The sequence below is a fragment of the Ornithodoros turicata genome, unplaced genomic scaffold (genome assembly GCF_037126465.1).
Source record: "Ornithodoros turicata isolate Travis unplaced genomic scaffold, ASM3712646v1 Chromosome16, whole genome shotgun sequence".
Taxonomy (NCBI): domain Eukaryota; kingdom Metazoa; phylum Arthropoda; class Arachnida; order Ixodida; family Argasidae; genus Ornithodoros; species Ornithodoros turicata.
The window spans coordinates 1,321,263-1,341,324 of NW_026999320.1; the positions used below are offsets into that span (position 1 = coordinate 1,321,263).

A 20,062-nucleotide genomic window follows, 5' to 3' on the forward strand; every position below is an offset into this window, starting at 1 on the left:
GTGCATCAGAAACCCAACAAGGAAATATTCAACAATAAGACCATGTACACGTAAACCACTTAATTTAACGATAATCCATACACGGGAACAAATTCCATAGCTTGAGAGAGAATACATACTCTTAAAAAGAAAAAAAAAACTAAAAGGGCAAACTTGAGCACAAGGTCACAAAGCTATTTCAACACTGTTCCTATCAAGACTATTTCTTTGTGCAGCTATAACGTCGATATGAAGTAGCAGGTGGTCCGGTTGGTATACATATTTCGTTGCGTACCGGCGAAAGAAACAAAGACAAAAAGTACCGTATTGTGAGCATCATGTAGTGTACACTGATAAGCAAAGTGCAATGCCCAGTGCCATTGTAGTACTTAGATATGTGATATGACATTCCTGAAATCGCACGGCTACGTATATCTGCACAATGAAATTACACGTTATGGATGACTAATAACAGGCAACGACGGCTTCATACTAAACCGCTACACACTCAGCACAAGTAAACTGTTCCTTAAGTACAAACAACTTTCGTAAATATTGCACGTAGTACTCCGAGAAAAAATGCAAAAGCTTCCTGTGCGTACTTTACTAGACTCTCTATTGCGTTTCGGGAGGCTCCTGTGCCCATGCCTCTCAGCCTGGTTCCGAACTTTGCTCCGTTTAACCATTTTATGATATCGCAGTATGTGCTGCACCAATGTAGTATACACTCCGCAGAAGAATCGAAGAAAGAAAAACCTTCATTATCTGGAAGTACTGCCTGCACTCACGCTGCTACTGTGAATTCCTTTTCTGCTATGCGCTATGCTAATGCTACACTGCTGATTTCCGCCATCTTGTAAGCCGATGTCAATTGCGATGAGCTGGCGTCAAGACGGCAAATACTTTCTCTGATACAGATAAAATGGTTAAGAAGCAAGCGAGCTGGTGGCTAAGATCCATGACGAAAAACCAGAGACTGGGAAAAAGACGAAAAACAGATGACACAACACAAAGTCTCAAACTTAGCTCTCTCTTCTCTCTTCTTCGCTTAAAAGCTTCAAAGGAACCAGGAAGGCGCATCGTTGTCGCCATCCACATCCGCTTTTCTGTTCTTGCATCCGCCGGTGTGAGTGCTTTGTTGTTGTATGGTTTCTTTGTTTCGTGGGTAATCTTCGACATCATCTGCTTTTTTGGTACGTCTGCCGTTTTGAAAGTTTACGATTACAATCACTGCCATTGCACATAGCGGATTTCTCAATAGTGCTTGCATATCACCCGTAGTAGTGGTCTACAACGCCGAGCCATGCCTAAAGCGAATAAAAAGCGCTACATCTACCACAGGGCATACAGAGAGAGTAATCGAGTTATTGCAAGCTATTCTGAGGGTTTGAACATTCACAAGAACCTTCGACGTCTACAGAACTTTCGGTTGAGCTAGGAGGATCTTCGAGCAACGAGGATGCGCCGGAGCATGACGATTGCTCTTCGCCAGCCTCGCTATCTCAAGACACCTCGCAGTCAGTATGTTCTGTAATTGGCGAGCCTTGTCAAACCGTTGCCGGTATCGCAGCTACGGATTCCCAGACTTTCAGTACTACACCTGTGGAAGCAATTTCGCAGTTAGAAGTACCCACGCATTCAACGGAAGGCACTACGCTACTCGACCAAATTAGACGCTGGGCCGTAACGCAAAATGTACCGCAACAGCTGTCACTGCACTCCTGAAAATTCTTCGAACACATTCCTGTCATGCAGAGTTCCCTTCCGATGCACGCACGCTGTTGAACACTCCCCGCAGTACATCAACTAACGTTCAACACTCGGCTGTGGGAAATACTGCCATTCGGTATAGCGCCTGGTCTTCAGTCTCTGCTGTGCCGCTTGCGAGAGGTACCTAGAGTCTTGCCTTTAATTGTAAACGTTGATGGACTACCAATAAGCAAGAGCTCGAAACTTCAGCTTTGGCCCATCCAGTGCTGTGTGAAAGGGCTCTCCTGTAATGGAGTGTTTCTGGTTGGAGTTTATGCAGGCACAGAGAAGCCAACAGATCCCAACGAGTACTTGCGGCCTTTTGTCAGCGAGGCGAAACAGCTTTGTGCTGATGAATAAGGGTCAATGGCACACATCATGATGTAGAAGTTAACAGCATCGTATGTGATGCACCAGCACGAGCGTTTGTCATGTTGACAAAGGGCCACAATGCTCGTTCAGGGTGCCCAAGTGCACAGTTGAGGGCGAGTACAAAACCAACAGAATGTGTTTCCTAAACATGAATCACCCCTAAGAACGGACACAACTTTCCGCGAGCACACGATATGGAACACCATAGAGGGACTTCAGTTTTCACTGAACTTAACATTGATTGCATATTGTCAGTGCCTCTTGACTATATGCACTTGATCTGCTTAGGCGTGATGAAGAAGTTGCTAATGTTGTGGACGCGTGGTCACCGCCATGCAGTTGGGCCTGCTGATAGAGGGATGATATCAGAGATGAACGTATCTCTTATTAAGCACATGCCGTCAGAATTTAGCAGGAAGCCAAGGGCACTGGATGAACTGGATCGCTGGAAGGCGACAGAGTTTAGGTTGATACTCTTGTACACTGGACCCTGTGTTTCAAAGATCACCTGCCTGATGACCTCTACAGCAATTTTGTCACCCTCCACTCCGCAATATATATTCTTGCCAGCCCAGAGCTATGCCAGGTCCATTGCTCGTATGCGGAAACTCTACTGCGATTCTTTGTGAGCCGGTTTGCTGCACTTTACGGTGACCATCAGGTATCATTCAATGTGCACTGCTGCATACATTTGGCTAAAGACGTAGAGAAGCACGGCAATCTTGAAACCTTTAGCGCATTCCCATTTGAGAACAATATGAAATTCTTAAAACGACTGCTTCGAAAACATGAGTTGCCCTTGGAGCAGCTGTACAATCGGTTCACAGAACGCCAGAGCACCTTGTCGCAGGAAAAGGCTGTCGAGCAAAACAAGATGTGTCAGCCTCACTCTAGTGGTCCAGTTCCCACAGGATGCACAAGCCCACAGTATAAATCTATTAAACACTGTGGATATACTCTGAGTATAAATGAAGGGGATAACTGCTGTGTAGTGGGAGGTCACATTGTTGTGATATTCAACTTTGCAACTTTGCACTCTACGCAGGAGGTGGTGGTGGTTGGACGAGAATTCTGCCACAAAGAAGATTGTATGTGCTTCCATTTGAATCATCACGCCTTGGCATCCACATTGTTTCCAAGCTCTCTGGCCTGAAATGGTGGCGACTAACTGATGTGAAAAAATTGGTGAAATTGCCTTTCAGGGGCCGTCACGTGGTTGTGCCATTCCTCCACTGATGAATGCTTTTGATGAGGGTCCGTGCCACAATGTTTGCAATTGCACACTTCACGGTAAAGAATGAAATTGAGGTTGTTCCTGCGTCTTGGATAACTGGTACAACATGCAAGTGGCCAAAGGTTTCATCGGACAAGGCCAAAAAGTTGGTCATGAAGTCAGCACCTCCTGAGGAATCATGGGATGTGTACAAGTCATTGTACGTGGAATTTACTGTAAGTACCTCAGCTGGATGTCGGTCTGCATGGTAGCTTGTCATGCTTTAGACATGCACAGAACATCAACTCAGAAAATCACGTTCTCAAGAAAAGACAATGTTTAATTGTTTTGCAGCAGTGCATTTGTCACTGCAAAGGTGATTGCATGTTCTAGTTTCATTTGGCTTTCCCAGTCAATCCTACGTGTACAAGCATGTGCTGAGCAATGTACTAAGTTGAACATAAGTAGAGTAGACAAGCGAGCTGGTATATACGATTGAGCGGAAACATCTTGAGTCTGAGGAGCAACGAAGGGGGGGGGGAACTACACAGGACGGCTCTTGTTTCGTGTCTGTCCTGTGTAGTTTCCCCCCTTCGTTGCTCCTGAGACTCAAGGAGATGTTTCCGATCAATGTACGAAGTGTTTGGAAGGGTTTGTTGAGTTGCTGTAGACAATAGCTGTGCATGTATTCTACATCTGTGAGTCTGGATGTCAAATTTTCTAAACTTTAGTTTTATAAGTTTGCTTGGTTTTTCAGCAATGTATTCAGATGCCCGAGGAAACTTAATGACCTGCAATACACCTCTGATGTTAACTCTGATTGTGAAGGGGATGGAAGAAAGCGAACCGCTTCCCACCAAAACGCTTTATTGAAGACGACTCTGAGGAGCTCATGCAAGGTAAATACATCTTGAATTCTGAATGTTTCTTCTTTCTTCACAAATTCACATTTTTACAGAACAGACAAGCATTCACACCTTTCATCATCCCAACATGTGGACCAGGGCCTTTTGATGTCACATGAAGCAAGGAAGGGTAATTTTGCAAAGTGTACACTCATTTGCTTAGTTTTGGAAGCTGACGGGTCAGAAATAACCGTTATAAATAATTATATTTAAAGGGACCATGAGAGATATTTCACAAAAGCATGACCACTTACGTCTGTATTGAAGAATTCATCCTGTGTAGTATGTACAAAATCGTTCAGGTAGCAAAAATATTCTGTATTAACCATGCTGTGAACTGCAGCTGCTATGACAGGGCACGAAGGCAACCTGGCCGTGGCGTCAAACACTGGTTATTTTGCCAATTGGCGGATGGTCATATGCGACCAAATTTGAAAATCTATAAGTGGCTTGAAACTTTATTATATTATATTTGACTTGGAGCTAAGATGGCATTTGACTGCTGACAATTAAGCCTACTGAAAGTGTAATGCGGCTGTTGATCGTCACTACTATTACTGGAGCACTTTTCCCTCTCTGAGCTGCTGCTTCGTCGGAAAATGTATCGCCGTGTCTTTGAGAGCTGCAACGTACGGAACGACCCCCACACACTTGTTTCTCTGAAGCTCTTTCTAATTAAGCTTTTGTAGTTCCTTTAAAGTGGCCTCATGTGTATGTGCAAGATGCATGTTTGCTAGTTTCCTGCTGCTGCAATTCAGCAGCCTTCTTCCCACTGTTATTTGTATAGTCAGTGTTACCAATGACACAGTACTGTTAGCCGTATGTCCCAGAAAACGTGACATTGAATTATGTACCATTGTTGAGAAGGCTGTGCCATCTGGAGTTACGTGGTCAACAGCATTTGTTTTTACTAGGTTTTTGCCACATCCTGGCATGATGTATAACATTAAGTTTGTATCAATTTTTATAAACTGAACTGAAAAATTTGACAAGGTCTTTTTTTAATCCTGCCAATATCAAGTGCATGTCAAGTTTACTCAAGTTCATGGTAATTGACACTGATATTGAAGAGCTACTTCATGGGGGAAAAAATAGCTCAACACCATGCTTTTCGGAGCATTTGTGCGGAGTCTTTTGTGTACCTTTGTTTTAAGCCCAATGAAAGGAGGTTATGCTCAGCCCACACAGGCATAGTACAAAGAGATAAGACAGGGATGGCCTATTGCATTCGGCTTCCACTGGAATCATGCTTTTCTTCTCTCAATTTCAAAAATGAAATTTTTTTCTACTAGTATCGCTTTATGGGCTGGGTTTAGCAGCGTCCTTCCATCGAACTGCACAAGGCTCCCTAAGAATTCATTTGGGTGCTATGCTCTGGGCGCTCCAAAACGCATGATGTTCGTCTTCCTTTTTTTTTCAGCTGGTATATCAGCTCAATGCCCCTTGTTATTTATCATGAATTTGGGTAAATTTGGCATTCGCTTGACCTATGGTTGGCAAATTTTTGAGTTCGGTTCCTAATAATTAGCATAAGTTAGGTTACATTTGGCAGGTACTTCACATTGGTTGGGTAAAAAAGTGGGCTTTACTGATCCAACTTAGAGGTCCGTTTGTAAAATTTTACATAATAAAACTTAAGTTAGATGAGATTCCCATCAGGAGGTGGCAAAAACCTAGTAAGAACAAATGTCGTTGACCACATGATTCTAGGTGATGTAGCTCTTTATTATGATTCAATGACAAGTTTTTCTGGGACACCCTGTATAACTTTTGCACAATACATGATGGCAGCCAAAAAGAAGAAGCCAAGACAGTTGCCACCAGATCTGATGATGACATAGACACCATCATGAATGCTCCGCCTGTGCCCTCAAACTTCCCATGCCCTACCCCTGCTGGTGGTTCTCTGATGGAGATCATGGTAAGCATGTGGTGCAGTTTCATTCTGCAGCTTAATTTTTAATGTTCTAACATGGTATTGCAAGCCGCAGTGGGAATGGAGAGCTGGGCTAGTTGGTTAACAGATATGTCGAAAAATGCTGAGTGAATACACATGGGGATAGCTAAGACTGGCTTGATCCTAGTATGAGCCTGTCTGCTGTTGTGCTCGTGTCACTTACTGTTTTCATCATAGAAGCCCACTGCTGCCAGTTTTTTTTTTTTTTTTTCTCATCGGTGGATTTGTGTTCTTCATGGCTTAGCTTTTTGAACCTTAAAGGTGTTAAGACAGACAGTATCTCACATGAAAGTAGGTGACTGTTCTTTGTACCATTATGAACGTGCATTGGAAGTTCCACAACAAAAAGTAATAGAAATGGTGAAAATGTGTGCCGCGAATACAAACTGATGCAGCTCTGTCAGCACTTTGCTTGGGAGTGTGTTTGGGTTTTTACCTGTCTAAGCAAAATACATAGAGTATTTTTTTCCTTCAGTATTCTGATTCGGACGTGCAGTACGATGCATCGATAATGTAATGCACCACACCACATCTATAAAAGTGTCCCAACCCCTTTAAAGCATATCATGCATTGCTGCCGAATCTAAAATCAATGCTGAGTACTAATATTATTTCTCTTGCACATTTTTAGGTAGCATGGTGGGAATACTGTTCAAGCTTGCCACCAGATATTCAGTGCCAAAGGCAGGAAAGACAAGCAGCTTCTTCACATTCTTCCTGTAAGCAGACACCTGCTGCTGTTCACTGGTGTTTGGATGGCGTCTGTTGGATGTGGCTTAATTCAGCTGCTTTGTGGTAAATTGTTACAAGCCTTTATTTCACGTTGCAGACTCCCGGCAGCCCACGAAGTGGTAGGTTCTCAACAGGACACCAGCAGCTAACGAGCCAGCGTGCATGAAGTCATGCCACAGTCAGGTATGTCACCTCCAAGGTAATTGCTTAATCAAAGGGCATCGCAAGTGTAAGCAAATGTCCATGCATGTGGCTTTAGACCCTGCATTACATACATGCTCTTCTGCAATGAAAATGAAGTGTAGAACTAAATTTGGCAATGAGGGTGTCACTATGCTGCCATTCGTCCTTCCAGTTGTGTGCCTCTGGATTGCAATACTAAAAGTGTAGAAGGGCTATTCATTAGATTTCTGACCACTTTTGTTTTGTCAACTACTTTGGCTTGTGCATGCACTGATTCTGGCCGGTCTTGCTGTGTCCATGGCTCGGCGTTTCTGGCCTTCGAAACTCACGATCACAATCATCTGATAAGGCGTGAGTTCGGGCCCTGCTACGAGCTCAAGTGAAGGTCGACATGGCGTGTCAGTGAGCTCGATCATGCCGGATGTTGGTGCACTCATCAAATAACGTATATGTGGAATGATCGAGCTCACCGACACGCATGTCGACCTTCGCTTGAGCTCGTATCAGGGCCCGAACTCACACCTTATCAAATGATTGTGATAGTGAGTTTCGTAGGCCTGAAAAGCCAAGCTATAGCTGTGTCAGCATATCGGAACTGTCAGCAGTCGACTGCATGAACACTATCTTATTGGTGTTGGCCCTTCTTGTTTGCAACCGGTTACTTTACATTGCCTTGACGTTGTGCATCTAGCCAACTACCAATTAGAGCTAACCAATTGATGCAAACTAGTGATAGTACCATAAAAGACACGAACAGTGGCAGCAACTAAGAATAAGTATTTGGTGCTGAACTAACTGGTTGCTATAACTGTGGAAGTAATTGATGGGATAGAGTGTTCCTTCCCTTGTGTGTAATGTACATCAGAGCTGTTTCACAGTTTTCTTTTCCTATACTGCACTAGATTTCCAGAGACAAGTTTTGCGGATTCTTCACATCATGCGACTTGCACAGCAGGAGCAAGGCGATCTCCTTCATGAAGTGTCTAGGCAACGTGTGCATTCAGACCCCATTGTTGCTGAAGCCCCTCTAGTACCAACTCCATTTGCATCCTGCGAAGCTCTGGTGGACTTCAACGACTCACTAATTGAGCATATGGAGACACGTTTGGTATGTAGATCATGTGATGTCAGTGGGTCACAAGGAATATATGTGATATACCTTGATCTTTGCATTGCATCATGCACATGTCGTGGGCTGGTGACCCTTCGGGACTCTTGCTGGTTGGACAAAGAAAGTCCGAAATATCGAGCGTTGGGGCTGTGCGGCGACCGAAATTTTGAAAGTTATTATACATTAACTCACGGGCGCTGTTCCCGTCCGTGAACTTGTCTGAATAATCGGGCATGCCCGAAAAATTAGTGAAGGACTCTAATAGCATAGCATACCATAGCATAGCATGCTATATGTGTTTAGCTTTCCATGGCAAACCACAGTTCAGCAGTATGCTCTTCCTGGGACCAGTTCTGTTAACATTCCCTAGCTGTTCGTTAATACAACAAGGAGTTGTATCCGAGCTGTGTGTAAATGCTGTAGTCATGCACCATTCATAGCTCCTAAAATGTGTTCAATTCCCAACATTTTGCATGATGCAATAATGCATGAAATGCTTATGTTCTGTGTACACAGTTTGAAAATACTACTATGGATTGCATAGTTTCTTTTTAGCTCTATAATCCTACGAGCATTGTGGGTACTAGTGAATCATTTCTGTCAGGCAGTTTTGCTACTTATGCAGAAACTGCAAAAACTATTAGTATCAATACATGAGCTTATCTCACAAGCCAAATGATTGTGAGAAGTAATTTTTCTGCACTTGGGTGTAAAATAGGAGAAATAAGAATATGCTGTAAATTGATGCAGATTCCAGGTAGAAACCTTCCTTTATGCTAAATTTTGGCAGAAATTCAATGAACAGTGATGGTTTGATACAAAGTGTGGTATAGTTGTGTTTGCTGCAAAACAAGCCAGTGTGCATCTTTTCAGTTCTTTTCCAGTTCAGTATCTGTAGGTTTCAGCGAATACAATTTTCTTGGTAAACTCAAGTTTCACCCTGAAGAGGCAACCTTTAATGTTGGGTGCAAATTCAGGGAATAATCAGGTTAACCCTAAACCTTCAGGCTCTGCTCATGGTGAATAGAACATATTATTTGTTTGTTTTGATTTATTTGTATCGTGCCTACCAATGGCTGACAACAGCCCACTGGGCAGTGCACTACAAAAATATATGCAATTCATAAGAAATGAAGAACGTACAACCAGCTGAAATAGCAGCTGAATATCAATGCAGGATTAAACAAAATAACAATCGGGAGATAGTCGGACATAATCAGTTGCAAAATAGACAATGGGCAGAACATTTGTATTGATGAAGATTCATGGAAATATCAGTGTCGAGATGGTTAAAGCCAGGGTGTCGAACCGCAAAAAATACGGGTTCGGTTCGGGTTCGCGTTGTTTTGATTTCGTTCCGGTTCAGTTCCGGTTCGGCCACGCCAAAAACCGAACCGGTTCGCAAACCAGTTCAACGCTTCCGTTTTATATGTTCCATAAAAGGTGGTGAAAATTTGTGAAATCCATGATATAGGCGCGTGATGATGATACCGATGTGTCTTCGTTCGGGGATAAAGAGGAACTCTTGTGCTGACTTCTATGTCCGAACCGTTTTGTTGCGAACCGGTTACCGCTATTATTTTTTATGGTTCTGCTCCGGTTCGGGTTCAGCAGTGTTCCGAAAATTTCGGTTCGGGTTCGGTTCGACACCCTGGTTAAAGCCATAAGAGAAACTGGATACGAAACGTAAGGATCATTTCCTCATTAACTGGTGGGTAGAATAATACGAGCTTTCTACTAAGACGAATAGTACAATAAAAATGTAGCGTAGATAATAGGTGAGAGCAGATAATATGGCTATGGACCTGCTTATACAATAACAACAGATCATTCATAAGACGTCTCCAGCTTAACAAAGGCAAACCTAAACATATATGTAGGGCCTGACTTCTTGGGGGTACACCAGACTACGCCCGATATTTACCCCCGAATCAAATTTGCAAGAACAGGGTTTTACCTGATATTTCACCAAAAACTGCTGGACCAGGGGGATCTGAAGTCATCACAGCTAACACAGAACTTTGGAAACCTTTGTAAATTCATAAATATGCACATACAAATGGTCAAACAAGAGACCCTGGTGCGTCTACATGCATGGACTCTGTCTACTGGTATTATGCTGACTAAATCAAACTTATGCCTGGTTCTGTCTGATTCAACAAGAATTGGGCTGAATCGGGTTCAGTTAAGCCCAATTACAGCCAAATTATTGAAGCAAAATATTACCCGATATTTACTACATTTTGCTGAAAAATAAAACCCGAAAAAAGTCAGGCCCTAAATATATGCAGAAAATGTAGCCCGCAAGAACACAGTCTTTTGCATAGGACACGTAAAGTCTCAGTTTTGTGTTGTGTTAAGTCAGTAATAATTTTTTTTTGTGTTAGAGCCTTTGAAACATTTTCTACTTTCAGGTTGAAGAGCTTGCTCAGCTTGGGGGCAGCGAAGTGAGGCAATCAACGAGAAAGATACTTGAGTATCTCCTGACAGACTACGTTGCAGCTGAATTCAGCTGGTTAGGTCAGAAGGGCAAGCGGAAATTTGGACAGCTGAAACTTCCACAGCTTATCATCCGTGAGTATATTACTCCATGGAGTACATGCAACATAAGGAATACCAGTGGTTTTAGAAAAGTTAGGTCGTGGAACCCAGATCAGGGGTCGCTAAAACTGAAGTGAATTTTGTTTTGCAAACGTTAGTTGATGTGATGAATGTTTTACTGACAATCAGTACCTTTAGTGAAGCAGAATTAACTGTTAAATTAAAGTTCAGGGTTCCTTTGATCCTTGTTCAAATCAGATTGTAGAACAGCAAAAAATACGGGTTTGGGTTCGTGTTACTTGGACTTTGTTGCTGTTGAGTTCACGTTCCGCTGTGCCAAAAATCGAATACTGATCGATACTGCTGATGTCTGCATTGACGTTTTTGGTGGCCCTGTCCTCCGTTTAGCGAGAGAAATGGATGATCACCTGTAAACAACGTCCACACTCATGAAGCGGTCTAGTCCTGCTGCTGTCTGTTCTCCAAATGGCTTTTCTTTTCTTTTCGCATGCACAATGCAAAAAAGATACACTTAAAGGAAGCCAAATAAGACAGGCGTTATTTTGAGGTACTGGTGCGGCACACTGCTTTCGCAGTGTCAGTTGATCTGAAACTGTCCAGAAGCATGCTGAAAATAAGTCTGCCAGCCTTGCTGTGTCAGATTTCATAGTAGTGTAGGGCTTGCAACATACTTGTCTGGAATCGACAGTTTGCTGTTTATCTGGCCTGGAATTTCCAGGCATAGCAAGATTGTTTCTTTCGGCTAATATACACTTACTGGGAAGCATGCCGTACGTGTCTATTAGTCAGGAGAATTTTTCTTGCACCACCTGTAGGTTTCAGACAGGATAAACCACAAGCAGTCGATTCCAGACAAGCAATGTCACATGCTGTACCAGTGTGATTTACCGCCGAACCAGGCAGGGTGGACCAATCAACCTCTCCACTTTTTTTTTCTTTCAAACATATATTAAAGCCTTGTCCCTAGGAGGCATATTGGGGCTGAGAGTAGTTGAAAATAATTGGTGGTTATTTTTAATAAATCATCATTCAGATGTGGGCATTTCGACCATTGCGCTTCCTACAAAGTTTAACAACGAGTGTCTTCATAACTATGCTATATATCCAGCTGAATTTCCACGTACTGTCAGGTAGGGGCAGCTTTGTATCCTAAGTCTCGAATATTCTAAGGTTTGCCTTTGAGGAGATAAAAATCACAAAGTTGCCTGATGTGTAAAATATGGTACATTTTGGGAACCTGACTAGTCGTCTCCCAGTTGTGATAACCAAAAGTAATCTACATCATTGTGTTCGTCTCAAAATGCCCTTTCTTATCATATCAAGTACATCGTATTGGGGTTTGGTGCGACGTACTCAACAGTTTTTTGTGACGGTATCTACCGAAACTGCATAAATTCGACAGAACGCATCCCCTATTTCCCCACTCATGACATTGTTCGTGTTACTCACAAACGTTCCACATGACGACTCAAAACAGCACATCAACAATTGCTTTAGAGATGGTCGAAGTTATGCTGTGAATGATGTTGAGTTACGAATGTAACTTCAACTCTCTCTGAAGCTAAATTTTTGTGTTTTAAGTCGTCATGAAGAACATTTGTGAGTAAAATGAACGATGTCACGAGTGGGAATATATGGGATGCGCGCTGTCGAATGTACGCATTTTTGATAGACACCCCTCACAAAAAGACTTGCCCCAAATCACAATACGATGTACTTGCTATGATAAAGGGCACTTCGAGATGAACACAATGTTGTAGATTACTTTGGGTATCACAACTGGGAGAGGACCAGTGATGTTCTCAAAATATGCCATATTTTACTGATGAGGCAGCTTCAAGATCTCCTCAAAGACAAACGTTAGAATCCTCGGAACTTAGGAAGCAATGCTATCCACCCCTGATAATGTGAAAAAAAAAATTCAAACTTCGTAGGAAGCGCAATGGTCGAAATGCCTATATCAGAATTATGATTCATAAAAAAATAACCACCAATTATTTTCAACTACTTTAAGCGCCAATATGCCTCCTAGGGACAAGGCTTTAATATATGGTTGAAAGAAAGAAATTCGAGAGGTCGACCGGGCCGCCCTGCCTGATTCTGCGTGAAATTACCCACCAGTTAATCCAGAACACGAAGGTAATGTGTGTCAGCACAATTGGGTTCCCAAATCAGGGCTATATTTATCTTTCAAACCACCACCAGTAACAGAGGCACAGTTCTTCGTATGCTTCTCCACTTCTCACTCAAATTTTTACTGCTCGCATATAATGGGAAATGTTTGAATGCTTGCTTAATTGCATTATTCGCTGGACGATGGCAGGCCACTCGTCTTTTAGGAAATAGAGCAGTTGCTAGCGGAGGACAGCCACATCGTTTGCTTGGAAACCCGCAGTTTGACAAGCCATAGCCTCCTGTATACTTCAATGCCTGCCCAGTCGAAGCGGAACCCACGCAAACCGGCTGGCCACTGTGGTGGCGCCACATACACAGGGTATGATGATCATATCGCTCTGTTTTCTGGCGCGTGATGTTTCTGTTTCACGTGTGACTGCAGTGTCGTCTGCCTGCCAGCTTGTTCTGTCTGTCTGGTGTCAACCTATACTCTCAACTGCTTGCAAGTCTGTCACTATAGATGTAAACCGGTAAATTTCTAGGCTGTTCATTTAATTTGAGGTATCAAGTCAATCATCACGAGCCAGCAAGCGCAGCAATATGATCATCACAACCTCTGGCATGTGGTGCCGTCGCCGCATAGTGCGCTGAATGGCCGTTCTGCCTCGACTGGGCAGGCATTGAAGTAAATAGGAGGCTATGGACAAGCATCCGCGTGGCACCTCCCCTCTGAAGAGCAGACAGTGTTGATGCTCCTGCGCTTCGTGAAAAGATGCTGAAAGCATACTTGCTATATGTCTTTGGTTGCAGATGTGGGCATATGTCTTGTTTCTTGCTTGTGAACACATGCACAGTTCTTAACTTGAGTTTGCGGAATTATTTTACGCAATAGAATTCCAGGTGTTTTAGCTATTGGTCTTCGTTTTAGGCGTTGAACTGGTTGTCATTTTTCAGGTGCTGTGAGAAAGAACATCAGGCTCTCTGCAGCCACTAGATATGAAGTGGAGAGCGTGATCAAGACGTGGCTCCGTCACGCAAAAGAACGCTGCACCACCAAGCGAGCACTGACTGACCATGCACCTTCACAACAGGACTGAGTGCGCTACAAAAAAACGTACCTGTGAAAGTGCAGTTTTTCGTACATTGCATTCATTTTTAGGTTTTAGTTGTATCAACTTCTGGTTTTACTTCTAGTCTGGCCACATTCCTTTGCGATGTTTGAGAGTTTGAACTGATTTTGAAGCACACAGTTTGAAACGAGACAGTGTAACGACTTGAAGGTGAACATGTTTGGCACAAATGTGTCTGGTTGGGATAAACTCAATGGGAGGAAAAAGACTAACACCAACTAAAGTTCAATCAAGAGAGGTACTGCCGTTTCTAAGTCTACTGGCTCCTTTCTCAGGGGTGACATTTGAAGCCAGAGAGACGCTTTCATACAAGAGTATTCACTGTTTTTTTTATCACATGGCCCAGGCCATTAACATAGACAGGCAGTGCAACCAAGTGTCGATTGAACGTGCCAGGACCCAGTGAGCAGCCGCAGCCTGAGGTTCGTCTCAAGCTCAGTGATATTGGCATTCCTGAAATCAATAACATTATCTTTCGTTCGACAGTGTTCAGCTAATGCACTTCGTTTCATGTCACACTGTTTTTGTGCTGTAGCCCACAGCATTATCTGTTCCACGATTCCATTGAGACTCCATGTGCAGAATGTGCTGCTGCTTATATCGGGTATGCTAAGAACTTCTCGCAAAGATTACATAAACAACGCCAGGAAGTATGACATGAAGCAAAGCGCCTTAGCTTAACACTGTCAGGTGGAAACCACGTCATTGATTTTGGGAATGCCAGTATCGGCGACTGCTCATTGAGTTGTGGCACATTCAACACGCAAACATTCAACTGTCAATAGGAACACTACACAGACTGTAGCTCAAAAACCTCCGCATAGAAAGTGAAAATAGAAAACAATGACCACTCATGTATAAGTGTGAGCAATTCTCCCTAGCTTCGAATCGTGGCCCACAAGGAGGAGCCAGTAGGCTTGGAAATGTCGTGACCCTCTGGCGCGAACATTGGCTGGTGTTTTTCTTTTTTTCATTGAGCTTCTTAAGTGAACTTAGCTTGAGGACTTTTTCAACATATTTATCTTTTATCTCTATTGCGGCTACTCCTAAGCCATTTTACCTGTGATATTTTTGAACATTTATGGAGCATATATTTTGCGAGGCTTTGTTAAACGAAACGTGTTCAAAGTGCTTTTAATGCAGCTGTACAGGGTGTTTCCTCTAGCTGCACTGAATATTCAGACAGACATAAGTAGCATTATAAAACATGCCCCGTGCATGCAATAATTAATTTAGTTGTTACTTAAAGTATAACAGTTCATTAGCCTGCTAGGCCTCGTTCCTGATGACTACCATGTGCAGTTCAATCTTCAATTTTTTGACTACTTTGTGATGAACATTTAGACTTACTGACTTATTTCAATTTATCCCATGTATGGTATTTTGAGGTAACTGCGTTCAGAATGCTTGAAATAAGCACAATGTGTATGGTGCATTGACAAGAGTAGGACCTCTGAAGTACCTCACAAGCTGTGATAAAACAGACTGCATCATACGCAATGAGGTATCAAAAGTGCCATTGTTTCCTGTCGCTTAGGCAGTATAGTTTTCATTGCATTATACAATTCATGGGAAATGCGCTTTGGTACTATTGCCTGCCTAAAATATGCCTCCACATTGCTTGGTGGCAGTTAGTGTTTGTGCTACCCTTTACACTACCCTGTGATATCCTGATGTTAAGATGGGAGCAGTTCTATTTTTGTCTACTGAAGTGCCTGACATTCAAGTGTATTGACAAGAGTAGGACCTCTGAAGTACTTCACAAGCTGTGATGAAACAGATAGCATCAAATGCAATGAGGTATCAAAAGTGCCATTGTTTCTTGTCACTTAGGCAGTAGTTGTCATTGCATTATACAGTTTGTGGGAAATGTGCTTCGGTACTATTGCCTGCCTAAAATATGCCCCAACATTGCTTGGTGGCAGTTAGTGTTTGTGCTATCCTTTACACTACCCTGTGATATCCTGATGTTAAGATGGAAGCAGTTCTATTTTTTGTGTACTGAAGTGTCTGGGCAGGCTTGCCTTATGAGTAACCCTTGTTAACTTTTGTATGGAAGCATAGAATACTGAATAAAATTTCTAGTCACTGTGAACAGGCATGTGTGATGGAGCAGCTTGCATTATAAGGTGTATATATAGCATAGGGGGGAGGGGGCATACTACATTAACGTCCTGGAATGCCCAGGAAAACATCCTGAAACACCCAGAAAATCGTCCTGAAAATGTCATAAACGACGTCACGAGGATTGCCCAAACCAAGTCCCAGGCTGTTGCAATGACAGTACGAATGATGTCCCGTAGTACGTCAGTCGGACTATTCGGGATATTTTATGGACGTCTGATTATCCGGTTGGTGATATCTTATGGACGTCCTCAAGATGTGCCTTGGTTGTGTGGGAGTGCACGCATGCAAATACTTGTCCTGCATAGCAGAAACGCTACTGCCGATACTTGGAGCCGGGTTCCTCCGATAAGGTGCCCAGACAGATGCGCTGCAATCGGAAGCGCAATGTGATTGCTACAGAAGAATCACAAGTGAGTGCACCGTACGTTGGTACTCATAAATTTGCCTGAGAGGCGTCGTGAAAACTTCATTTATGCGCATATCAGCAAAATCGATTCTAATGGGTTTGATTACATGTTTTTTTAACCAAATTTTCAGGTATGTGACACATCTAAACCTGCTGAGCAAGGATGTAGCAGTCTACACGACAGCAGTCCATATTACGGAACAAGCGACGTTTTCCGGAACAAGCGACAACACCAACGTGCGTGAAATATCAGACGAGAATGCCACCACAAGTCGTCTGCAGACTGCGTATGTTGACACCGAGGCCAGCAACCATGAAAGTAGTCAGAGGCGCTGCGACACCAAGTGGGGCTTTGTCAGTGACTTTCCTGAAAGCAGTGATGCGAGTGATAACTCTGACGACGATGCTGATAATGTCTCTGGTGACGTGTATACAAAGGACATTATTATCTTCGTGGCAAGCTGTGGCAGTGATACCCTCACAAATGTCTCAACAACTAAGGCACAGGCATTGCTTTTCATTTTAGTCTATGTTGTTTCTTTCGACCTTACTTGGAGCCAAATGGATGGACTGCTGAAGCTGATTAATGCCCTTTTTGGACAAGAGGTGTTGCCCTTTTCGAAATACATGGTACGCAAATTCTGGCAGGACAAGATATCCCAAATATTGAAATTCCACTACTTCTGTGGCGATTGTCTTAATTACCTGCCCAAGACAGAAGATGGTCCCAAATTCCAAGAGTTGAAGTGTACACAGTGTAGGAGAAATTACACTGTGGAGCAGCTAGCAAGTGTCGGAGACTTCTTCACAACTTTTGACGTGAAGGTCCAGCTGTATGACTTCTTCTGAAGTGCAAGTAAATTACTATTCACATCACTGCAGAAAGTGAACAGGGATCTTCAATGAACAGTATGCTGATATCACAGAGTGTGCTCTGTCGTCAGATGTGTGAGAAACTGATCATGCACTGGAGCGACATAACGCTCACCATAAATACAGATGGCTCGCCTGTATTCGATTCAAGTAAATTATCACTTTGGCCCATACAGCTCACGATCAATGAGCTACCCGTACTGTGTCGCTGGAAAGAAGTAATGGTGTCAGGACTCTGGTTTGCAAAGCAGCATCAACCAATGCACTTATTTCTTGAGATATTTGTCAGAGAAGTATCAAACATGGGATCCACTACGTGGAAGCATGCTGATCATATCATGAAGTATCCGATATGTTACTATTTAGGTGCACCAGCAAAAGCATCAGTACTGAACCGCAAGCAGTTCAATGGCTACTTCGGCTGCCCTTGGTGCCTACACCAGGGCATCCTTGTGAATGGGAATTTTTTTCCATGATTTTAATTTGATTGCACACTAGGTTCAGTTTGAAATATTTATGACTTCTTTCTTTCCAAATATAGTGTGTCGCTCATCGCTGAACTACTGAAATTAGCATGAACCAGCTAACTCTATTGCAAGCCGAAACCGCATTGATCATCAGCAACAAAATACTGACCATGTGTAATCAACATAGATGATACATAAGCAGCATTATCGACAGCACGAAAATATAAATACAAACAGCAATTAATAATTCATTATGGTAACTGTGATCATGAGCCACACCACAGTGGTCGGGTCTGTGAATTAATTTTGTTCACCTGAGGGTGAACCGAAATCTCGTCACACGGCACGCCACATTTAACGCCCCTTGCGGAAGACTGCGAATCTGAGCAACTTGTACCCTTCCAGCAAGATGTCACCGCCTTCGGCCGGGTTTGCACCTACTATCTTGGGATCAGCACACGGACACGCCACCGACTGAGCCCCGAGGGCGACAGCGAGATAAAATAAAGACGTGAAAATGTAAAATAAAAAATAAGAGAGTGTATTGGATATATTTTCAAAAACAAAACGAGAGTGCAACCCAGACATAAGGATAATTAATAGTATCTCGTCCTGCATTTTGTTTCCTTCGCTTTTCCCGGTTGATGCAATATAGCACTGTACAGAACAAGCTCAATAATGCAAAGAGACAGCTAAGCCATTCTTCTCCATTACAGGAATTTTGTTTATAATATATAATTATACTGGATGTCCTTTGTAACCATTTTATCTATTCTTCCTTTCTAGGTATTGTGAAGTACCCGTTTCAAGAAGTTCAAGAGCGTGCACGTGCTTCAGTTCTGAAGGCAATGAAAGAAGGTGCGAGAACCGATAGAGTGATATCAGGGACAAAAGGCTTTAGCCCGTTAGCAAGATTAAGGGCAAATGATCTGGTTTAGGGTGTACCACCAGATTATATGCACTGCGTTCTCGAAGGGGTGATAAAACAGCTCACACAACTGTGGTTAACAACTCACGGTATGGACTACTACATAGGTAATCACATCAAGGCAACTGATCAGCAGATGTGCATTATCCGGCCACCTATTTCCTTTTCACGTCTGCCTCGACCTTTGAGTGAGAAGTCATATTGGAAGGCCACTGAGTGGAGATTTTGGCTTTTGAATTACGCCTTCCCGTGTGTGCAGGACAGACTTCCACGGCGATATATTCGCCATCTCAGTCTCCTTTGTGAGGGTGTGTACTTACTTCTGAAGGAGATAGTTTTGGAGAGCGACGTTCAACACGCCGAGAGTGTGATGTGCCTCTTGGCGAAACAAGTTTCAGTGCTATACGGTAACAGTGCTGCCGCATTCAATGTACACCAGGTAACGTACCTTGCGAAAAGTGTGAGAATGCTAGGGCCACTTTGGGGGACCTCAACCTTTCCCTTCGAAAATTGTAATGGCAGACTGGTCAAACTTGTGTCTGCCAGTAATGGAATTCCTCTCCAAATTTCAGAAAGGTGGTAATGGGCCGTTCAGTAAAAAGCCTGTGGCATCATCATTGCCAATTCTCGTCCCGCGGCTTTGGTTTAAGCTGACCCGCCACTTCCGCTACCTTTTGGAAGGCCGGCCATTTCACGTCCTCACGGACCACAAGCCGCTCCCTTTCGCCTTTCTCTCCAAAGGAGCAGACGGATATACACCCCGAGAGGCCCGACATCTCTTTCATCAGCGAATTCACCGTCGACATCTGTCATGTCAAGGGCGCGGACAACCCAGTTGCCGATGTACTTTCTCGAATGGACGTCAATGCTACCTCGCTTCCTCATCTGGACATTGGGTACGTCCGAATGGCTGAGGAGCAAGAATCTGATGAAGAACTTCGCCAGCTTCGCAGCTCTTCCACGTACGTCCCTTTCTTTTGAGGAAGTCCCACTTTATGGTTCCCCCCGCAAGTTGGTCTGCGATACCTCAGCTGGTAGAGAAAGACCTTTCATTCCACCATCCTTCAGACGGCAAATTTTCGACAGAATTCATTATCTCGCAAACCCTGGAATTCGCGCGTCCCAAAAGCTCATCACCGCACGCTTCGTGTGGCCGGGCATGAATTCCGACGTGCAGGCTTGGGCCCGCTGTTGTCTCATCTGCCAACGTGTCAAGGTGCAGCGGCACACCAAAACGCCTTTCACCGTTTTCC

General features: G+C 43.4%; 1 protein-coding gene across 1 annotated transcript; it reads left to right on the plus strand.

Moving 5' to 3' along the window:
- The first annotated feature begins 8,183 nt into the window (after positions 1-8,183).
- Positions 8,184-15,213, plus strand: LOC135372660 (uncharacterized). Its single transcript, XM_064606159.1, has 3 exons — positions 8,184-8,198; positions 10,616-10,775; positions 13,833-15,213. Exons 1-3 carry the CDS (start codon positions 8,184-8,186, stop codon positions 13,973-13,975), a joined length of 318 nt encoding a protein of 105 aa, XP_064462229.1. The 3' UTR covers positions 13,976-15,213.
- The last annotated feature ends 4,849 nt before the right edge of the window (positions 15,214-20,062 follow it).

What these genes read in the sequence shown, in the direction of transcription:
- LOC135372660 (XM_064606159.1), top strand. An exon ending in ACTTCCACAGCTTATCATCC is followed by an intron (nt 10,776 to 13,832) that starts GTGAGTATATTA and finishes GTCATTTTTCAG; the next exon opens with GTGCTGTGAGAAAGAACATC.